General features: G+C 42.8%; 1 protein-coding gene across 1 annotated transcript in view; it reads right to left on the bottom strand.

Annotated features, from left to right (window-relative positions):
* LOC124010467 (metabotropic glutamate receptor 8-like) overlaps window positions 1–24,367 on the bottom strand; it is a 216,191-nt gene that overhangs the window by 43,808 nt on the left and 148,016 nt on the right. The window contains exons 4-6 of the mRNA XM_046322956.1: window positions 9,487–9,622; window positions 7,800–7,954; window positions 7,479–7,616 (exon numbers count right to left, since the gene is read on the bottom strand). Of these exons, the coding sequence (XP_046178912.1) occupies window positions 7,479–7,616; window positions 7,800–7,954; window positions 9,487–9,622 (429 nt within the window). The remainder of the gene's footprint in view (window positions 1–7,478; window positions 7,617–7,799; window positions 7,955–9,486; window positions 9,623–24,367) is intronic.

Raw genomic sequence — 24,367 nt, forward strand, 5'->3', positions numbered from 1 at the left:
ACTGAGTGCCTATACAAGGCCTATAAAAAAATATAAATGTAAGGCTATTCATTCCAAAGCCTTCAAAGCCCTATCGTCCTGTCTAATCCAGTAAACATAGACCAGTACTCTCCAAACCTGTTCCTGGAGCACTACTCTCCTGTAGGTTTTTACTCCAACCTCAGTTATAACTAATCTGATTCAGTTTATCAACCAGCTAATTATCAGAATCAGGTGCACTAGATTAGTGTTGGGCTGAAAATCAGGTAGGATGTTAATGGCCAGTGTACAGTCGAAGCAAAAAGTTTGAGAATGACACAAATATTAATTTCCACAAAGTTTGTTGCTTCAGTGTCTTTAGATATTTTTGTCAGATGTTACAATGGAATACTGCAGTATAATTACAAGAATTTCATAAGTGTCAAATGCTTTTATTGACAATTTCATGAAGTTGATGCAGAGTCAATATTTGCAGTGTTGACCCTTCTTTTTCAAGACCTCTGCAATCCGCCCTGGCATTCTGTCAATTAACTTCTGGGCCACATCATGTGTCATTCTCAAAACTTTTGGCCACGACTGTATTGTAAGTCAGACCTATATTCTGTCCGACCCACACTATCGCTCCTAAGAGATTGGCTGGTGTTAGAAACCCTTCGCATCAATTCACTTCAGCTTCGCCATTCCTTTCAAAGGGGAATGTCAAGAGCAGGCCTTTGATACTATAAAAAGCTTGGGAAGATGTCTGGCGGGAGATGTAACATATTAACCTATAAGACTCTTTGAAGAAAATCCCTAATCAAAAGTGTACGTTCCAAAATGTTCCTGAGCGCTGTGCACTTAGCTTCCATCTCCAACCTCCAATAGAAGGTGACTCCTCCCCTGACTGTCACTCTGCTTTCAAATCAAGAAGCCAAGTCATTAGAGGGAAGAGAACCAGTAGACAAAAATGGAGGGAAAGGGCGACAGACTGGGTTTTTGTCAAGATTACGTTTGATCTGGATATGTTTGGAATCAAGCACACAAGAGTGCAAAGATGTGGCATCAATGGGCAGGACAAAATGTCTGCCAAGAGTAAGCTTTCATGTGACTCCAACCTCTTTCAGGGAATTTGTTCAGTATTTTGTATCTTTGCATGCTTGAAGGGGGCTCCCAGGTGGCACAGCGGTCTTAAGGCACTGCCTCTCAGTGCTAGAGGCGTCATTACAGACCCTGGTTCAATACCAGCCTGTATCACAACTGGCCGTGATTGGGAGTCCCATAGGGCGGTGCACAATTAACCCAGTGTCATCTGGGTTTGGATGGGGTAGGCCGTCAATTGTAAATAAGAATTTGTTCTTAACTGACTTGCCTGGTTAAATCAAATTTAAAAAGGGGAAGAGAACAGTAGCAACCTTTTTCGAAAGAGGATACAAATTGGCTACTTTGCTCGGCTGAGGTAAAGTGCATCAAAGCAGAAATCTGTAATAAAATATTTATAATTAAGTCCAATTGACATCTGCCTGCTTTCTTTGTCTCCGGGCAGTCTGCATTGATTCTGATCCACATTGTTGGTTAAAGCTGCAATCGTACCAATCTTGCTCCGGTTTAGTTTTCTATTCTTACTGCCATTGTTCAAGGTTAGAATACATCAGAAACACATCACAAAGTCATAACTGAAGGCATGAAGTGATTGTGCCGTAAATATTGAAAGCTCAGGGCATCTGTGGACAAGTCTGTCTGTTGCATAATAGGAAAGCTAAATTGAAATATGTGGACATAAACAAGCTGTGGCCTAAAACAAGGGAAAATACTCCATCACATTACTGAGTTACTGTATGTAATCCTTGATGAGCAAAACATTTTTTATTAAAAAAATAATAACAATACTGAGCTATATTGCATGCATACAATATGCATATATACCACTAACCACTATTAGCTCAATAATGACAAAGTTCAAAACCACTGGAACAGTGGTAAACATGCCTGGTACAGGTCACATGCGTAACTTGTCAGATGTTCTAGAGGCAAAGAAGGGCCACAGTTGGAGAATTACAGAAATTGTTTGAATCTTTGGGTCACCAAGTCTCTTAATCTACAATTACTGTTGACGCCACTTACATGCCAATAGGCTCTTTGGAAAGGTTGCGAGAAAATAAACTTTAATGACAGTAACAAATGTAAATGCCTGGAGCTTGCTAACGGCATTAGTACTTGGATTGGAACCAGGTGCTATGCTCCTATGAGAAAAAATCACATCAAAATCCACAAATTGTAAATTGCCCAAAGATTAGCATTTTGCAATGGCCATCTCAGTCCCTGTACTTGAACCCTATTGAAAACCTGTGGTTTTGATTGAAGAGGGCAGTCCATAAGTGCAGACTGAAGGATATCAAGGACCTGGAAAGATTCTGTAATTCTGTATAGAGGAATGGTCTAAGAGACTTCCCAATGTGTTCTCCCATCTCATAAAACATTATAGAAAAAGGTTCAGTGTCGTTATCCATGCAAGGGGAGGGTGCAGAAGGTGACAACAATTATTTATACACATATTTTTGAGAAAAAAATCATTTACTTATTCAACAAAATTAGTATAATAAAACATAATTTTAACATTGTTTGGAGCTTAGCTCAGTATTAGTATGATTTATTTTATATAGTCTTTTTTTTGTTGCTCATCTTTAACAATTTTGGATGTGACTGTAGTAGGTATACCAGTATCTATACCAATATTTAATTGAAACACTAGTTATTTTTTTCTTCAATTGTTCATTTTGACTAAGTGCCTATGTGCTTAGTTCTAATGAAATCACATGACTATACGGGGGAAAGTATGATGACATTAACAGTAGGGACAAAGAGGAGGGGAAAAAACAATATGCAGTCATTGCATGGGATTTCCTTGCTTGGATGAGTGGTAGGAGTTATTGTATTGCTTTAAAAAACAATGGACACACTCATTTAGGGGTGGCAGGTAGCCTCGTGGTTAGAGCGTTGGACTAGTAACCGGAAGGTTGCAAGATCAAATCCCTGAGCTGATAAGATACAAATCTGTCATTCTGCCCCTGAACAAGGCAGTTAACCCACTGTTCCTAGGCTGTCATTGAAAATAAGATTTTTTTCTTAACTGACTTGCCTAGTTAAACAAAGCTAAAAAAATAAAAATAAAATTAGAGATGGGAAATGAGGTGCTTAGAGCTACTGTACAGACTGTGAACATGTCTACAGCTCATCACCAGAGACGAATGCTGACAATATCACCAGCAGCGCACGGACAGCATGATGGAATGTAGACACCGTTCCCTCTGACCTTAGGCCATTGTGTCAATAAAGATATTGAATTATCCTGATTAATTACCATCAATGATCAAGGCCCTTCAAGACCATCCCCACAAAGCCATAGAGCATGTTCAAATGTTTCCCTCAAGTGACTCTCTCTCTCTGTCTCCCCCCCTCTCTTTCTCTCCCCTCTCTTGCTACCCCCCCCCTCTCACTCTCTCTTTCAGACTCTAATACATGAAAATCAATAGGACCACAAAAGGGTGTTTACCCCTTATTTACTGTGATTTATGGACCAAAATGCCCACATAGCCTGAAGACAAGGAAATGTAACAAAACACTAGAAAGAATAAGGAACACAATACGGTAAGGGTTCATTGGAAATCATTATCACGGAATACAATTCACTACCATTTTGCCTGAGGATGAGGATGAGGATGAGATTGATGCTGGCCCCGGAGTTCTGTCAAGAAATAACAAAAAATGACAGTTTGTAATTTGAAGTGACAGCTATTTAATTGCGTGAAAACCTCCATTTAATATATGACGTGTCAAAACCAGAGAGCATTTGCACCATAGAGCTGAAGTATATCCCTTTCGATATTGAGTTCCTTTTGATTCCCTGTCCTCCGCTACTAAAGATAAGTGCTCACATAGTATTCAATGTTATCAACACCGCAAGATACTGAAAAACTGAGCAACAGAGAACTAAATGAGGAGTTTGCGACGCAGAGCAATTATAATTTAACAGAGCACTTAACACGCCTGACCTACTTGACACACAGACACACTTTCAAAGAACAAAACCATTTATTTGAGTTGTTGAAGTGACCCACTAGTTCTGCATTATATCACATTGCAGTGGATCGTGTACCACTGCTTGGTGCATAAGTGTCAGTTGATCCTATGACTCTTTCCGTTTCCCAGTGGAGAACAGCTTTTGTACCATGACTTCTATGGCTTCAGTTCTGTATTTGTTGCTTCAAGGTAGGAGAAACTATAGAGCTGTTCCACCAGTGATGTTGAGTGTGTGTTTGTGACTGAACATTCTGCCTTGGGGTATCTGGACAAGCCTTTGTTTCCTGGTGGGCAATTGAGGCTGGAAGTGGGTGGCGGCCAGGCGGGTTGCCCAACTTAATAGTGAAGAGGAAACACTGCAGGATAAGAACTACATAAGAAGCAAGTGGATACATCTGTGATTGTATAATGGCACTTTGCACTGCGGTATGACTAAACCTTAGCCTCACATAGGATGTAATGAGAGAAGAGAGCATAGCTGTGACGCAACGCTAAATCAAACATCATTGACATTTCACAGGATACAGTATCTGATGGTAATGTCTGAGAGCACTTACTGTATGACAACGAAGGTGCATCCATTTCACGGTTTCCTGTTTACTCCGTCTATGTGATGACACACAAGTCTGTGCACACATTTGCTTACATAGACAGATACACATACTGTAAGTACACACGCAAATGTTCATATACAGTACCAGTCAAAAGTTTGGACACACCTACTCAATCCATGGCTTTTCTTTCTTTTTACTATTTTATACATTGTAGAATAATAGTGAAGAATTCAAAACTATGAAATAACACATATGGAATCATGTAGTAACCAAAAAAGTGTTAAACAAATTTGTCACACCCTGATCTGTTTCACCTGTCCTTGTGATTGTCTTCACCCCCCTCCAGGTATCACCCATCTTCCCCATTACCCCCAATGTATTTATACCTGTGTTCTCTGTTTGTCTGTTGACAGTTCGTCCTGTCTTGCCAAGTCAACCAGCATTTTTCCAAGCTCCTGTTTTTCCTAGTCTATCTTTTCTAGTCCTCCCGGTTCTGACCTTTTGCCTGCCCTGACATCTAGCCCGCCTGCCTGACCATTCTGCCTAGGCCTGACCTCGAGCCTGCCTGACCATTCTGCCTAGACCTGACCTCGAGCCTGCCTGACCATTCTGCCTAGGCCTGACCTCGAGCCTGCCTGACCATTCTGCCTAGGCCTGACCTCGAGCCTGCCTGCCGCCCTGTACTGTTCAGACTCTGACCTGGTTATGAACTCTTGCCTGTCTTCGACCTGCCTCTTGCCTGCCCCTCGTCGTTCAATAAATATCAGAGACTCGAACCATCTGCATCTGGGTCTCGCCTTGTGTCTTTATAAAATCTAAATATATTTACAATTTGAGATTCTGCAAAGTAGCCACCCTTTGCCTTGATGGCAGCTTTGCACACTCTTGGCATATTTTGACTGGTACTGTATGTCTGCACCAAACACCTGGTTCTAAACACAAAATGCATTCTTCAGCATGTCAGCACTTTTCCTTTTCTTTATAGGTTTAAGAGAGGGATGGGGATATTGTGTGATATTGCAATGGCCACAAACAAAAAAATAAGCACACACACGTGCACACACACACACGCTCACACGCACCAACACACATATGGACAATGATCAGAGGTGGTGCTGATTCAGCCGTTTGTCTTGTTGCATGACTACTCTGCAGACAGCGACAGCTCCAGATAAAAGATGCCCATGCAGCTCCTCTCCTCACGGCACTAAAACTCAATCTCGAGTTGCTAATAAAATTTACTCAAGCTGCTCCCCTCGCTCCCACACCAGGGAAAGAATAGAGTGAAAAAGCCCGGAGTGCTTTTGACAGGGGCAAACAGATTTCAAACCATCTACCTTGCTCAGGCAAAATTACATGAGCTTTATAATGGAGAGAGATACGAACATGGGGGTATTTTTGGAAAGCTGAGATTGGTGTTTCTTTTTTCTTCTCCCCTCGGTCCTGTTGCTGCCTGGCTACTCTCACCGTGCGTTTACCAAATCCTGTTTGGTGTGTCTGCCAGGTCTCCAAAGGATTTGTCCCAAAGTGCCTGTGTTCCAGAAAAACTCCTCAAAATCATCAAGGATTACATTTTTTTTCGCCCACACAGTGGGGACATTGTCGTCAGCACAATGCGACTCTCAGTAGACAAGCGCTGTATATGCTAAGCTTAGTGATGTGGAATTCATTTTGGAACACCCTCGGGCTGATCTGGCTGTCTCCCTCAGTCGGCTTAAGTGCAAGACCTTTTTATAATTTTCTGCACACAATAGTTAGTATGTGCCACTTGCTTTCGCTTGATCATGGCGCATCCGCTTTGTTAATGACAGAATCCACTGCCTTTTTTGTCACGCTGTCGTGATTTGATGCCTTCCCTACTGAGTTAAAAAAAAGAAGATAATAACCAGGCGATCTGGCTGTGTTGTTAACAGACGAATCTATCAGCACTGCAGCGTTGTGTGCATCCTATTGCAGATAAGGAGAGAGAGGGGGGGGGGGGGGGGGGGGGGCGCGAGTGAGAGAGAGAGAGAGCACGGCGACAACAGCTCCATAATTATTCTCATTACTTCAAGTCACCGTGTCAGAACAATAAGTGTCGTCTGGGATATGGGCGACGGACAGCCGTCTGCCTCTGCATATCTCCAGTCACCAAAAAAAGCTCAAACACAGAAACATAATGAATTCAAACACTATGTAAAGTTTCCCTGCACACACACACTCAAAGAAATACATTTACACAGAATGTTTGGATCCGATGCCTTTGTCTCCAGAGGTCTTTAACACAAACACATGCATCCACATCTTCAGACATACAGCATGTCTCTGCAAAATGGCTGCTTGCGCCTGGGAGAGTTACTGTACATTCGCAGAGTGCTACATACGGATGTTTCCCATTTCAAGCTAGAGCAAACCCTTTCCACTACATATTCCCAGAGATATTGAAAGTGAAAATTCCAGTGGAATGAAATTACAGTGCCCTAACTGGAGTTATAAGTTATAATGATGGCTGGAACAGAGCTTATGGAATGGCATCAAACACATGGGAACCAGTCCATCTATTCCGCTCTGGCCATTACCATGAGCCCGTCCTTCCCAAGTAAGGTACCACCAACTTCCTGTGCCATCCATCCATCACCTCTTGGCTACCAAAAGCATGGCATTGATTGGCTGGGGTGTGAGATGGTCCAGACTATCATGGTTAGGGTCTGTATAGCATTGGGATGAATTTACACCCCAGCAACAGACTATTGCCTCTCTGTTGTTCACTGTCTAATCTCTGCAGTGCACTGTTTAAACAGTCAGGTTTGCACTGAGGGAACGCACAGACCTCTGCCGGAGGGTACTTCCTCTTCCTCGTCCCCAGATAATATGCTCTTCTCTCAGGGCTTAAGAAAGAACATGCTGTACCTGTGCATTTCTTGGGGCTCCCAGGTCGCTTGCCATGCATCCCTAACTTGCACGCAAAGTTTTCTTCCCAAAATTCCGCGAACCACGCGTTCCTTCTGTTGTTGGAGAGGGAGCGACTCCGGAAGTAACGGTCGAAGGCTGAGATAAGGATGAAAATTGAGGAGAACAATAAAAACAGAGACAAAATAAACTTATTTCAGCCTGAAGCCACATCCAATAACACAAAAGTGTTGTACATCTCACAGTGCTTCAAACACATGTATTATTTCCCATTGTTTGCTGAGTAGGGTCAATAAGGCTCAGTGTCTCCTGTTCTCTCACCGTCCACGGAGGCTCTCTTGGGGAGGATGGTGATAGCCCCCTCTGCCACTCTCTCCTGCTGGACCACAGGGGAGATCTTGGACCCCCAGCTGTCTGAGCCAACCCAAAGGAAGTGACCAGTCTCGTTGTTGCGTTTGGCCGCGTCCAGGATACGCCTGTGAGAAGAAGACAAAGTTGTTACATTCCGAATCAATTAATTTTGATTCACTGAATTTAAATGAACTTAATTCCGATTCACTTCTTGTATATGTTCGACCCCAACCGCAACATCATCCAACAGCATACCACCCTGCATCCCACCACTGGCTTGCCACTGATGCTAAGTAGGGTCGGTCCTGAATGGGAGATCAGATGCTGCTGGAAGTGTTGTGGAGAGCCAGTAGGAGGCACTCTTTCCTCTCGTCTAAAAAAAGATCCCAATTCCCCAGGGTGGTGAATGGGGATATTTCCCTGTGTAGGGTACTGTCTTTTTGATGAGAATTAAAGGGGTGGCCTGACTATCTGTGGTCACTAAAAGATCCCATGCCACTTAGCGTAAGAGTAGGGGTGTTAACCCTTTTTCCTGGCTAAATTGCCAATCTGGCCCTCATACTGTACCATCATGGCCACCTAACCGTCCCCAGCTTCCAATTGGCTCATTCATCCCCCCTCCTCTCCCCTATAACTATTCCCCAGGTCATTGCTGTAAATGAAAATGTGGTATAAAATAATGATGGTTAAATTAAATAATTAAATAAATTAAATAATGGTTATATAATGGTTCAATTAAAAAAATAATATATATATAAAATTATAAAGAGAGAGGGAAAGATATTCAACTGTCATTGTCCAAACTGAGATACGTATCCAATATCTCCAACGATCCAGCTAAGCTTTGCTAACCTGATGGCTTCCATATAGCTATTTAAAGAAATTGGTAAATGTGGAAGGAAACCATATTACAGTTTTGATTCCTGCAAAGCCACCCTCACCAGACGTTCTCAACTCCTCCTCAGTTCAACCTCAGGGAGATCCGGTCTAATATAACCATTTTAAGAAAGATCTGTGGCTCTACCCAGTCCTCTGGAGTTTGGGAAACTGAGTTTACTTATTACCCTCAGGTGCTGAGCTTTCGGTTGAGGAGCATTAGAAATATTGTTTTTTTCTCCATCTTTCGAGTTGCAGGTGTTCAGTGGAGACAGCTTTCATTCGAGTTCTAGTATTCAAATGTGCAGATGATCATTGCCACTTAATTCAATCTTATTCAGATCAAGGCGAGATAACCAGAGTTCTTTATGTGCTGAAAGGAACTGCAATACAATGCACTCCACCGCATAGACAGGTCGTCTTACCTATAGTGTCCCGGAGTTAATCGGAACATTGTTATCTCAATCCACAGTGAAGGGTTTGTGGATTAATTGATGGAGGATAAACACTGTTTTTAACTTGATGGCGACTAGAGTGCACTGACTGAAGGAGTGCACTGACTGTGTGTGTGTGTGTGTGTGTGTGTGTGTGTGTGTGTGTGTGTGTGTGTGTGTGTGTGTGTGTGTGTGTGTGTGTGTGTGTGTGTGTGTGTGTGTGTGTGTGTGTGTGTGTGTGTGTGTGTGTGTGTGTGTGTGTGTGTGTGTGTGTGTGTGTGTGTGTGTGTGTGTGTGTGTGTGTGTGTGTGTGTGTGTGTGTGTGTGTGTGTGACAGAGACACACACCTAATGTCGTCCTCATTGGCAAACATGATGACGGCTCGGGCGTTGGAGGTCTCAAGCAATCGCAGAATAAGCTTGTCAAACTCCCCCGGCTTGGGCTCCCTGGGGATCTTCAGAGACTGGGCAATGCACACACCACCTGTGGGGAGAGGAGGAGGGAGGGAATTAGAGAGAGGAGAGATGGACAAAGGGAAGGGATGAAAGAGAGAAGGAAGTGGAATGGTGGACGGGGAGGGGTAAAAGAGAGAGCAGTAGAGGTATGGAGGGGGGGGTGAGAGAAGGGGTTGAAGGCGTAGAGAGGGAAAGATGGTGAGAAAGAGAGAGGGGGAAGATAGAGGGTTGGAAAGAAAGAGAAGTGGAGGGGTTGCAAGAGAAGTAGTGAGGAGGGCGATGTGAGGGATGAGTGTGAAAGAGAGGAATGGAGGGGTGGAGATACGTAGGAGCAAGAGAGCGATAGGAGTGAAGATGGGAATGTGTTGAGGAGAGCAAGACAGAGAGCCAAAAAGAGTGGATGAGAGAGAGGTGAGGTAGATAAGAGAAGAAGGTGGGAATGAGAGAGCAAGTAGAGGGGGAGAGGAAATGAAAGTGAAGATGAGGACGTACAAGATGAAGGAGAGATGAGGGATGGATTTGAGGAGGAGAGAGGACAGAGTGGATAAGAAGAAAATGGAGAGGAGAGAAAATAGACAGGGAAAGACAGTGAAGGGTCATGGCAGAGAGAACAGGTATAGAGAGAGATGGAGGAAGGGAGGGAGACAGTGGGAGAGAAACAGACCATCACTATCTGATTCATTCATGTGGACAGTAGCAGAATACAGATGAGGGAGCCAGAGAAATCCTTCCTTCCATCCGTCCAGTCCCTCCATCCACTCTTGAGTGTGAGAACTGCATTACATTTCAGATGATATCAAATTGTATCACTTGGTTTTAGGTGTTTAAAAAACATTAGGTGGTGCCTGACAGACTGTATTATCGACTTATGTGCTTAGCTTGATTTGTTTGCACTCAAAAACCTCTGCCAGATGTGACGAATCCATCACAGGGAATATAAATAAACAGCACTTGATAAGGCGCGTCGGTGCATCAACAGGAGAAGTCCTCCCTCTTAAATTGGGTCCATAATAACCTTCCATAATTTTCAGACTTCTCTATTATATCATTAGGCTCTCTGCTCTGACTTAAGCGATGATCTCCCCTTGGAATCCAATCTCTTGTTACGGTCCGTCTGCAACAGTTCCATCTCTTTGTGTCTCTTCCAGCTCCACCAGGGGAGCCATCTCGCCACATTACTGTCCCAAACACAACTAGTTATTAACCCTAAATTGATACCTTTTTAAGGGTAATGGCCAATCTGCTTCCCCTGGTGTTCCCAACCTCCAAATTATTATGCTTAGCTGTTGTCATCTATATCATTGTTGGGTGTAATTAAGGGAGTTTGGGGGATGTTCGTGTGCGTCACTTCTCTGAGGGGCGCCATGATGGGATGTTGTCTGAAGGAAATCGCTGATAAAACTTCAAAATGAATGCGACATAATCTAGTAAACACTTCTGAAAGTTTAATTAAATGTATGACTAAATGTTGTCTCGGAGGGTACAGTAAACAAGGTTTAGAGCTAGCTGTTTCGTGACTTGCTGTGACCTTCCACCCTCAGCCACCTGCCAGCACACCATGCAGAGGGAACATTGTACACACATTAATCTATCGCTATCGCCTAGAAGGCTTGTTTTTCTTTGGAGGCCAAGAAGGAGCTGGTACGATGTACATTACTGCCGCTTTTAGATTTTAGTGATGTTATATATATGCAGGCCTCAACCACTACCCTGAGAGCACTTGATTCAGTGTATCATGCAGCCCTCAGGTTCATTACAAATCAAACACGTCTAACACATCCTAGTGATCTCTACAGCGCTGTTGGCTGGTCGTCATTGACCTTGCGTAGGCGTTAACACTGGTATACACTGATTTATAAGGCCATATTGGGTAAAATGCCATTTTATCTCTGTTCTTTTTTAGTCAGGTTGGTAAATAAATATCAATTATGGTCCCATTCTCATTTGCTTCTAACAGAACCAAACATTAGAACAGGTCATGGTAGAAATAGTTTTAGTTACTTAGCTCCGTGGTCCTGGAATTCTCTCCTGAACATTTTAAAATCTGATGATCTATTTTCGGTGGTGGAGTTTGAACACTTGATCGATGTACATATCATAGAAGAGTGTAACTGTCTTTAGGACGGCGGTTTTTAGTCAAGACTTTCTAGTTTTTAACGTAATGTGTAATTGTTGTACTGTATGCGTGTTTATCGTTTTGTTTAACGTTGTGTTGGTGTATGTAAGTTGTTTTGTCTGAAACGCTGTTTCCCCCTGCTGCTATTGGACCAGGTCTCTCTTGGAAAAGAGATGTTATCTCAATGAGGAAAAACCTGTATCAATTAAGGTCAAATAAAAAATACAAAAAAGGGCTGTCAGAAAATCACCAGCCTTTTACACCGTGGATTTATGAAACCTCTCACCAAATCTGTTCTGCTATGTTGCCATTTCCACTATATAGCCTTTCAAGTTGAAATACCATAGGACTCCCCAGTTAGAGTGCTCAGAGTAGATCTCCATCAAATCCATTTCAAGTACTGTGTACCTGTTCATGAAACGACACTCCTTTTAGCTTCAATATTTCCATTTTTATCTGTAACCTGTATTCAATCGACCATGCATGTTTTTATGTCAATGTCTTCAAATATCTATCTTGCAGGGTGGAAGTAGCATCTGTGTGTGAACACCCACTAAATCAAAAATCAATTCCAATTCCCAATTTGATTAATTGTTATCTAATGAATGGGCAGATTCCCCATGTCACTACATAGTAATTAAACCACTACATGATCGTGCCTCGCTCAGCGCTGCAAAGTGGGGAAAGGTCTTTTGCCTGATTAATATAAAATATTGATTACAATTTGTATGAAATAATTGGTCATTCATTACTTACATCACCTATTACAGCCCTGTGAAAACCACACGGCGAGGGGGTTGCCTCTAATGATGGCATGAAAATGTAGGAGTGTACCGGCTCTGTGTTAAGGAGAGTCTGATTCTCACAGTGTAATGTGTTCCTTTTGTAAGCTACCTATCCTCATGAAATATGAATGAAGGCTGCCGAGCTCGGCTAGTAGCAGTGGCTATCGGGGGATATCGCAGTACCCAGGCACTGCAGGAATCAGGACTCATTGCAGCCAATTGGGACTTGATGTGGAATATCAAATTATAGGGGGGAGGTGACAATATCAAGCCAGGCAGGGATTTCATGTGTTAATATCCCGTGTTCTGCTAACAAGTCTGTTCTGTATGGAATACGGCACGCCATACCCATGTTACGGTGTTGTATAGTTTTGATAAAGGTTGGAAAATCAAGCGATTTGCACACTGTTGTTGCTCATTAGGGGTAAAGGGGTTTGCAGCACTACAGGGAACATTATTATTCTGGTGGTATGAAATTGACATTCCTTCATGTAACAATACTATTTATATGTTGCTTGAAGATATTTCCTCAAGAAACAACACTTATGTGTTGTTTTTCACTGGGATCAAATTAATTCAGGCAGTATTATATGTTAAAGTGAAAAGGTGTTGTGCTGATACTGCTAATAACACCACTACGAATAAATATCATCAGAAAACCTCCAGTTTTCACTTTGTCAAGTGACAATAAAACCATGTAACCTATTAACATTATAGTAGTTACACGATGTACAGCTGAAGTCAGAAGTTTACAGACACTTAGGTTGGAGTCATTAAAACTCATTTTTCAACCACTCAACAAATGTCTTGTTAACAAACTAAAGTTTTGGCAAGTCGGTTAGGACATCTACCTTGTGTATGACACAAGTAATTTTTCCAACTATGGTTTACAGACAGATTATTTCACTTATAATTCACTGTATCACAATTCCAGTGGGTCAGAATTTTACATACACTAAGTTGACTGTGCCCATAGCTTGGAAAATTCCTAAAAATAATGTCATTGCTTTAGAAGCTTCAGATAGGCTAATTGACATAATTTGAGTCATTTGGAGGTGTACCTGTGGAGGTATTTCAAGGCCTACCTTCAAACTCAGTGCTTCTTTGCTTGACATCATGAGAAATTCAAAATAATTCAGCTAAGACCTCCACAAGTCTTGTTCATCCTTTGGAGCAATTTACAAATGCCTGAAGGTACCACGTTCATCTGTACAAACAATAGTACGCAAGTATAGACACCATGGGTCCACGCAGCCGTTATACCGCTCAGGAAGGAGACGGGTTCTGTCTCCTAGAGATTAACATTTGGTGCAAAGGGTAAAAATCAATCCCAGAACAACAGCAAAAGACCTTGTGAAGATGCTGGAATAAACAGGTATAAAGGTTTCTATATCCACAGTAAAACGTGTCCTATATCAACATAACCTGAAAGGCCACTCAGCAAGGAAGAAGCCACTGCTCCAAAACCGCCATAAAAAAAGCCAGACTATGATTTGCATCTGCACATGGGGACAAAGATTGTAATGTTGGAGAAATGTCCTCTGGTCTGATGAAACAAAAATAGAATTGTTTGGCTATAATGGCCATCGTTATGTTTGGAGGAAAAAGCAGGAGGCTTGCAAGCTGAAGAATGGCTAAGGACAAAAAATGGCTTAAGGACAACAAAGTCAAGGTATTGGAGTGGCCATCACAAAGCCCTGACCTCAATCCTATAACAAAACTATGAGCAGAACTGAAAAAGTGTGTGCGAGCAAGGAGGCCTACAAATCTGACTCAGTACCACCAGCTCTGTCAGGAGGAATGGGCCAAAATTCACCCAACTTTTTGTGGGAAGCTTGTGGAAGGCTCCACGAAACGTTTGACCCACGTTAACCAATTTAAAGGCAATGCTACCAAATACTATTTGAGTGTATGTAAACCTTTGACCCACTGGGAATATGAAAGCTTAAATAAATCACTCTCTACTATTATTCGGAAATGTCACGTTCTTAAAATAAAGTGGTGATCCTAACTGACCTAAAACAGGGCCTTTTTACTAGGATTAAATGTCAGGAATTGTGAAAAACTGAGTTTAAATGTATTTGGCTAAGGTGTATGTAAACTTCCAACTTCAACTGTAGTTACAGATAGGTTGGTGCAATAGCAGAGTACGTAGTTATGTATTCTCTGTACACCACAGGAGGTTGGTGGCACCTTAATAGGGGAGGACGGGCTCGTGGTAATGGCTGGAGCCGAATCAGTAGAATGGTATCAAATACATCAAACACATGGTTTTCATGTGTTTGATGACATTTCATTCGCTCCGTTCCTGCCATTATTATGAGCCATGCTCTCCTCAGCAGCCACCTGTGCTGTAAACCATTACACTTGCATCACAGTATATCAGACTTTTTTCTGCAAAGAAAAACATAAAGCAACATGGGTACTTCACCGACCTCTGCACAATTGACACTTCGTCTTCATTCTTTACAGAAATAGCATTTTACAACCCAGTAGCGTACTGCTAAGTCTTGCTCCTTGTCTCTTAACCCACATAAGAGGTCCATGTTTGCCTCTAAAAAAAGTTTACCGTTGTCATATCACTACTTCCAGTAGAGATAATCACAGGCCTTTGAAGTTTTTCTTTGAGTTTTTGCCTCGGACAAGGAAGTTACAGTACAGCAGTTGTCACCGACTGATCATTTGTGACCGACTGGTCGATCTCCAAGACATTTCTAGTCGATCACCAAACATTTCTGTAAAAAATCCAATGATCAAGCCTTGTGTTCCTATTTTTTATTTTATATTTGTCTCGCATTGTTGGAGGTAGGTGCACCTGATTCAGCTGGCTCTTCCTACTTCTACTCGCCTTACAACCAACACTGCAGCTGTAATGAGTGAGTAGGAAAGTGTACCGATAGACTTGCATTGTTATTATTAGAAGCTTGGGTCTTTTTTAATGTCAAGGAATATTTAACGATCTCTGTTCATAGGAGTAACATTCATTTGTGCATGAGGTAGAAATAATGATGTGCAACTCAAGTTTCGCCATCAGTTGGAAGACGGTGTCCCTTTTTGGTCAGTGTCAGCGAAGGTAAGGGAGAGCAGTGAGACTGACCGTCAGATGCAGGCACCACCAGCACAGTAATATTAAAAGCACATTATTTAAATGTATGGTCACTCAACTGTGCCTCACAAGTAATACAACAACTGATCTATTACCAGTGTTGAAATATATATATTTTTAAATGGTCAAAACAAAAATGCATTGGCAGGGCAATTCAAGCAAAGCTAATATGCGGTGATAATGTATTTGGCCTATAGCCTACTGCACAACTCTCATTAACGCAGTACTGTTTTTAATAGGTTAATGTTGCATAGGCGTATGTTTTCTAAGTGGTTTCGGAAAAAAATCTCAGCGGTAAATCTCGGCTTGCAATTTGCCTCAAAGTGATCTTGACTCACAAAAGGTTGATGACCACTGCAGTACAGCATCACAAGCTCTATGAGAGCGACTGTTCACAGTTCATTTCCACAGAAAGACTTGTCTGGCACGGAAAAGCAGGCACATTGACTGTAGTGGCGTCAGCCATTGAAAGACTCACAAATAATTGCTGCACTTGTGTTTGTGGTAGGTATTCAAATCTATTTATTGTGCAAATAACTTTTTGTCCAATTGATTTTCTACAGGCCAGATGGGTATGAAGCTAGCTGAAAGCAAATAAACCCTTCTTGCTCATGAGTATGTGATGAGACAATAGCACTCTGTGGCCTGAGTTTAGCTGAGGTGGGCTATAAGAGGCCTCTTGAAAAACATAGCCTGCAGATATAGGGGAACTTTTACGTCTGGCGTTTCTCTCTTTTTAAGAGGATGGTTACATCAGCCCCAAGAATATGCCATTTCAAGCACTCTGTGCAGACTGCGTGGTGAGAGATGCAGAATGCTGCAGTGATATCGAACCCCTCGAAACTCCTTCAGCCCAAACATTCTCAGATGTCGTGTCTGAGAGTGAGATGGCCCTCTAAACCCACTCTCTCAAACCCTGCCACAAGGCTGCCAGCACAGGCATTACATTATGTAAAATGAAAAACTTCTAGCCTCCACAGATTTACATGTAGTGGAAACCTGGAAATATCCACAAAGTCTATGCTCTTGGGTACCAAAACAACTTTGAAATTGAAAGGCGTTGTTCGCATTGCAACAAAAGGGTATCAAATGCTTTTATGGCACTAATGCTAAGATGATAAATGGCAAGACTATTAACTTATCTCTTGGTATGAAAAAGCATGTGACTATGACGATGTTAGTGGTGTGGTTATAGCCTCTTTACCTATTTTATCCCAGTCTGTCATTTGCATGTTTTGGGATTTCTCTTATTGGCACGTGTACCTTATTCTTCATAATATGACAGATTAAAATGTTGACATTTCATACTGTACGCTATATCCTACTCTGCTTCTGTGACTTCATTTGCATACAAATTACATTGCTTTACCTTGTGAGGCGCACAGATTTATACAATCCGGGAATGGATGCCAAAAAGGGGGGGTGGTCACATTGCCGAGATACTTTCAATTCAAAACCTCAATTCCGGAGCACTTATCAGGTGCTATGGAATACAGAGAGGGAATACAGAAAGCGTTGCATAAACACTCAGGCTTGACAAGGTCAGTGATGAGTCAGTAAAAGCAGGTTTGCACTGAATGAAATATCAGCCGTTCGCACCGAGCGCCTAGCTCTCTGGATCCACTGACAAATTGGAGACGGCAACAACTTTTGTGTCCCAATTAGGTAAGGGGATAGGTTATAATTTCTTAAAGCTTCCATTTTGCTCTGAAAAAGGGATGAATAGAGAGAGAGAGAGAGAGAGAGAGAGAGAGAGAGAGAGAGAGAGAGAGAGAGAGAGAGAGAGAGAGAGAGAGAGAGAGAGAGAGAGAGAGAGAGAGATCAATGGGTACTTATCAACAAAACATTTTATATTACTTGCACATTAAGCTAGGGATAACTATTGTTGTTTGACTTGTTCCATTGGGAAGAATGGCCTGTGTATATGTTAATCAATGGATTGGAGCAATGATACAGTAGCTGCTGCAAAGAGCTAAATGTTTCAGAGTTATGCTAGGTTTTGATCAAGTCTCTGTTCAGATTATTGGAATCTAGCTCCATCCCTTCAGTCTATGCTGATCTAAACATGCCAGCTAGAGGTCTTCATGGGTCCACCAGACCCGAAATTCCGAGATCCGACCGGGGCCCGAGCGGGTTCGGATCCTTAATTCAAACTTTTATCTTGGATCTGGGTCGGGTCTGACATATTGCCACAGGTTTCAGGTATGTGCAATTACACTTCATATACCCGTCCTTTGGACCCGTCCTTTTAGGTGTGAGGTGATAACTGTGCGAGTCTGTTACCAATTGAAACTCAATAAAACGTAGGCCTATACTGTATGTTAGAAATTGTTTCCAGATGCTCACCTTTACGTGTGCCTGCAGCTGAGGAGAGAGAGGGTGAGAGAGGCAAACTGACGGCCACAATCAACGACTGTGAGGTGGACAGTTATTGTTTTAGAAAAGTTCAAACCAAATAGGCTATACAGTTTAGCATATGCTACACATTGAATCGAGGAATATTTTTTGTTGTAATTTGTTATAAGCTGTTTTTAGGTAAATGTTTGGCCAATACCCCTAGTTTTTTTATGGCGCTGGCTTTCTTTTTCTCTCTCTGTCGTTCTACCCTCAGATCTGAACGAGTTTATCGGATCCGAAACAGGCACGGGTCTTTATGAGTCTGTTTTTTTCACAACCCGTTTCAGGAAGGAGTCCGGCTGTCCTCGGGTCCATTTGGAACAGTTATCTGTTTTTTGAAAATGTATTTATGCATATTGGGTCCAGGTGGGAAAGCCACCGGTCCATTTTAGAACGGGTCCAACTTCTTGGACCCATGAAGACCTTTACTGCCAGCACCTCCAGTTGCTTCAATGCAAGAGAAACAACTTCCATCTGATTTCTCTACTCCACTGACATAGTAAAATCCTTCAGACGTTCCATTATTTTGAGCACAAGTTGAGTCAATTATAGGGCTGGAAATTGACAATGCAATATTTATTGCAATTCTATATGTATCACACGATTCTATATTTATTGCGATTCAATAGTGAAGTGTTATTGCAATTCAATGTTTCAAACATACAGTGCATTCGGGAAACTATTCAGACCCCTTGACATTTTCCACATTTAGTTACCTTACAGCCTTATTCTAACATGGATGAAATTGTTTAATCCCTCCTCAATTTACACACAATAACCCATAATGACAAAGCAAAAACAGGTTTTTAAACTGAAATATCACATTTGCATAAGTATTCAGAACCTTTACTCAGTACTTTGTTGAAGCACCTTTGGTAGCAATTACAGCCTCGAATCTTCTTGGGTATAATGCTACAAGCTTGTCACACCTGTATTTGGAGAGTTTATCCCATTCTTCTCTGCAGATCCTCTCAAGCTCTGTCTGGTTGGATGGGAAGCGTCTATTTTCAGGTCTCTCCAGACATGTTAGATCGGGTTCAAGTCCAGGCTCTGACTGTGCCACTCAAGGACATTCAGAGACTTGTCCTGAAGCAACTCCTGCGTTGTCTTGGCTGTGTGCTTAGGGTTGTTGTCCTGTTGGAAGGTGAACCTTTGCCCCAGTCTAAGGTCCTGAGCATTCTGGAGCAGGTTTTCTGTACTTTACTGCGTTAATCTTTCCCTCAACCCTGACTAGTCTCCCAGTCCCTGACGCTGAAAAACATCAACACAGCATGATTCTGCCACCACCATGCATCACCGTGGGGATGGTTCCAGGTTTCCCCCAAACGTCACATTTGGCATTCAGGACAAATAGTTCAATCTTGGTTTCATCAGACCAGAGAATCTTGTTTCTCATGGTCTGACAGTCCTTTAGGTGCTTTTTGGCAAACTCCAAGTGGGCTGTCGTGCCTTTTACTGAGGAGTGGCTTCCATCTGGCCACTCTACCATAAAGGCCTGATTGGTGGAGTGCTGCATAAATTGTTGTCTTTCTGAAAGGTTCTCCCATCTCCACAGAGGATCTCTGGAGCTCTGTCAGAGTGACCATCAGGTTCTTGGTCACCTCCATGACCAAGGCCCTTCTCCCACGATTGCTTAAGAATGATGGAGACCACTGTGCTCTGGGGGACCTTCAATGCTGCAGAAATGTTTTGGTACCCTTCCCCAGATCTGTGCCTCGACACAATCCTGTCCCGGAGCTATACGGAGAATTCCTTTGGCTTCATGGCTTGGAAGGCCCAAAATCAGAGGAAGGCCCAAAAAATTGTTGAAGACTCCAGCTAACCAAGTCATTGACTGTTCTCTCTTTTACCGCATGGCAAGCGGTACGGGAGCACCAAGTCTAGACCAAAAGACCCCTGAACAGCTTCTATCCTGAGGCCTAAGACTGCTGAACAGCTCATCAAATGTCTATCCGGACAATTTACTATTTACATTGATCCCCTTTACTATGTATTTAGTTATTACATTTTTTTTGCACTGACTCTCTTGAACTGTCTTTATGCACACTCACTTGACTCTACCCACACACTCACACAAACTACACTGTCACTCCAACACACACGCGCGCACACACACACACACACACACACACACACACACACACACACACACACACACACACACACACACACACACACACACACACACACACACACACACACACACACACACACACACACACACACACACACACACACACACACACACACACACACACACACACACACACACACACTACATCAACTTACACACTAACACACACATATTGACGCCACACACATATTTGGAGTTGTATCTGCCAAGGCAGCAGCTACTCTTAATGGGGTCCAACAAAATTAAGGCAGTTATACCATTTTTTAAACATTACAATACATTCACAGATTTCACAACACATTGTGCCCTCAGGTCCCTACTCCACCACTACCACATATCTATAATACAAAATCCACGTGTACGTGTGTGTATAGTGCGTATGTTATCATTTGTGTGTATGTGAATGTGCCTATGTTTGTGTTGCTTCACAGTCCCGCTGTTCCATAAAGTGTATTTTTATCTATTTTGTTACTCAGGCCCAGAAGCTAGGATATGCATATAATTGGTAGTATTGGATAGAAAGCCCTCTAGTTTCCAAAACGGTTAAAATAATGTATGTGAGTATAACAGAACTGATATAGCAGGCGAAAACCTGAGGAGAATCCATCCGGGAAAGTTTTTTTGAGCTCACCACTCATCATAATGGCTGTCTATAGGAATATGAATGGAATTACCTCCCAGATTGCAGTTCCTAGGGCTTCCAGTAGATGTCAACAGTCTTTAGAAATAGTTTCACGCTTGTTTTTTGAAAAAGGAGCTAGAATTAGTCGTTTTTCCAAATGGCTCCCATTTTGGCCGTAGTGTTGTGGCACGGCGTGTCGGTGAGGGCGCGCACTTCGTTATTTATCTCCGGTAATGAACATACTATTCTCCGTCTTAAATTTGATCATTTATTTACATATTAGGGTACCTGAGGATTGATTAGAAACGCAGTTTGACTTGTTTGGACAAAGTTTATTGGTAACTTTCGGGATTCATTTGTATGTATTTTGAACGATGGAAACCGGTGGATTACTGAGTCAAGCGCACCAACTAAACAGACCTTTTTGGGATATAAAGAAGGACTGTGCTTTCACAGTAAAGCCTTTTGGAAATCTGACAAAGCAGCTGGATTAACAAGAAGTTAAGCTTTTAGACAATGTAAGACACTTGTATTTTCATGAATGTTAAATATTACAAATATTGTAATTTCGCGCTCTGCAATTTCACCGGATGTTGTCGAGGTGGGGCGCTAACGGTACACCACTTCTTTGTTAAGTGTTGCAGTCATGTCAGTCGCTGTCGTATCTGACGTGTATAGTGTTGAGTCATCCGCATTACTTAAAGCCGCTTTACTTAAAGCCAGTGGCATGCCGTTAGTAAAGATTGGGAAAAGTAAGGGTCCTTGAGAGCTTCCAGCAGCAGACTGTGATCGATATGTCAAGAGCGCCACTGAAGTCTAACAAAACAGCCCCCACAATCTTTCTATCATCAATTTCTCTCAGCCAATCAGTCATCAGTGCTTGTTGAATGTCCTTCCCTACAAGCTTGCTGAAGATCTGTTGTCAATTTGACTACTGTAAAATAGCACTGTAGTCAAATCCCTTTTTTCCCGAAAGTGGTAACAGGCTGATTGGACTGCTATTTGAGCCATTAAAGGGGGCTTTAATATTCTTAGGTTGCGGAATGACTTTTGGTTCCCGGCAGGCCTGGGGGCACATACTTGCTAGTAGGCTTAAATTATTACAATGTGGACAATGTAAATATTTATGTTAACAAGTTTTACCGAGCTCGCTAACTAGGGTACCTATTGTACCTTGGCAAAATCAAATCAAATCAAATTTTATTTGTCACATACACATGGTTAGCAGATGTTAATGCGAGTGTAGCGAAATGCTTGTGCTTCTAGTTCCGACAATGCAGTAATAACCAACAAGTAATCTAACTAACAATTCCAAAACTACTGTCTTATACACACAAGTGTAGGGGGATAAAGAATATGTACATAAAGATATATGAATGAGTGATGGTACAGAGCGGCATAGGCAAGATACAGTAGATGGTATCGAGTACAGTATATACATATGAGATGAGTATGTAAACAAAGTGGCATAGTTAAAGTGGCTAGTGATACATGTATTACATAAAGATGCAGTAGATGATATAGAGTACAGTATATACGTATACATATGAGATGAATAATGTAGGGTATGTAAACATTATATTAGGTAGCATTGTTTAAAGTGGCTAGTGATATATTTTACATCATTTCCCATCAATTCCCATTATTAAAGTGGCTGGAGTTGGGTCAATGACAGTGTGTTGGCAGCAGCCACTCAATGTTAGTGGTGGCTCTTTAACAGTCTGATGGCCTTGAGATAGAAGCTGTTTTTCAGTCTCTCGGTCCCAGCTTTGATGCACCTGTACTGACCTCGCCTTCTGGATGATAGCGGGGTGAACAGGCAGTGGCTCGGGTGATTGTTGTCCTTGATGATCTTTATGGCCTTCCTGTAACATCGGGTGGTGTAGGTGTCCTGGAGGGCAGGTAGTTTGCCCCCGGTGATGCGTTGTGCAGACCTCACTACCCTCTGGAGAGCCTTACGGTTGTGGGTGGAGCAGTTGCCGTACCAGGCGGGGATACAGCCCGCCAGGATGCTCTCGATTGTGCATCTGTAGAAGTTTGTGAGTGCATTTGGTGACAAGCCAAATTTCTTCAGCCTCCTGAGGTTGAAGAGGCACTGCTGCGCCTTCTTCACGATGCTGTCTGTGTGGGTGGACCAATTCAGTTTGTCTGTGATGTGTATGCCGAGGAACTTAAAACTTGCTACCCTCTCCACTACTGTTCCATCAATGTGGATAGGGGGGTGTTCCCTCTGCTGTTTCCTGAAGTCCACAATCATCTCCTTAGTTTTGTTGACGTTGAGTGTGAGGTTATTTTCCTGACACCACACTCCGAGGGCCCTCACCTCCTCCCTGTAGGCCCTCTCATCGTTGTTGGTAATCAAGCCTACCACTGTTGTGTCTTCCGCAAACTTGATGATTGAGTTGGAGGCGTGCGTGGCCACGCAGTCGTGGGTGAACAGGGAGTACAGGAGAGGGCTCAGAACGCACCCTTGTGGGGCCCCAGTGTTGAGGATCAGCGGGGTGGAGATGTTGTTGCCTACCCTCACCACCTGGGGTCGGCCTGTCAGGAAGTCCAGTACCCAGTTGCACAGGGCGGGGTCGAGACCCAGGGTCTCGAGATTGATGACGAGCTTGGAGGGTACTATGGTGTTAAATGCCGAGCTGTAGTCGATGAACAGCATTCTCACATAGGTATTCCTCTTGTCCAGATGGGTTAGGGCAGTGTGCAGTGTGGTTGAGATTACATCATCTGTGGACCTATTTGGGTGGTAAGCAAATTGGAGTGGGTCTAGGTTGTCAGGCAGGGTGGAGGTGATATGGTCCTTGACTAGTCTCTTAAAGCACTTCATGATGACGGAAGTCAGTGCTACGGGGCGGTAGTCGTTTAGCTCAGTTACCTTAGCTTTCTTGGGAACAATGGTGGGTCTCTTGAAGCACGTGGGAACAGCAGACTGGGATAAGGATCGATTGAATATGTCCGTAAACACACCAGCCAGCTGGTCTGCGCATGCTCTGAGGGCGCGGCTGGGGATGCCGTCTGGTCCTGCAGCCTTGCGAGGGATAACACGTTTAAATGTTTTACTCATCTCGGCTGCAGTGAAGGAGAGGCCACATGTTTTGGTTGCAGGCCGTGTCAGTGGCACTGTATTGTCCTGTATTGTCCTAAAAAGTTATTTAGTCTGCTTGGGAGCAAGACATCCTGGTCCGTGACGGGGCTGGTTTTGGGTACTTGGGACAGTGTTTGAGTGAGTTTTCATGTGCTCACACAGGTGCCTAAGAGCTGTGACTGTGCCAAGGGCTAACATATTGTGAGTTGTCTCTTTGTGAGCAGGTATGTCTTTCATTTTGTCCGAATTATGTTGTCTATCATTTTTATTGTGGTGTGTGCTGTTGTGCACTGAATGTGTGCACACAGCACCTGTTATTTATTTTGGGGCTCTCTTGCCTGACCTTTAGCTAGCGAGGTGCCTGAGAGCTGTGACTGTTCCAAGGACTAATATATTGTGCGTTGTCTCTTCATGCACAGGGCAAATAAAAATCCAACAAGCAGACCTCCAGTTGTGGCAGTGTCCTCATTAAACACAACGCAGAACAAACCACGCTACAAACTGGTGCCGCGACCTGCCGACTGG

Source organism: Oncorhynchus gorbuscha, linkage group LG01 (genome assembly GCF_021184085.1).
Source record: "Oncorhynchus gorbuscha isolate QuinsamMale2020 ecotype Even-year linkage group LG01, OgorEven_v1.0, whole genome shotgun sequence".
NCBI lineage: Eukaryota > Metazoa > Chordata > Actinopteri > Salmoniformes > Salmonidae > Oncorhynchus > Oncorhynchus gorbuscha.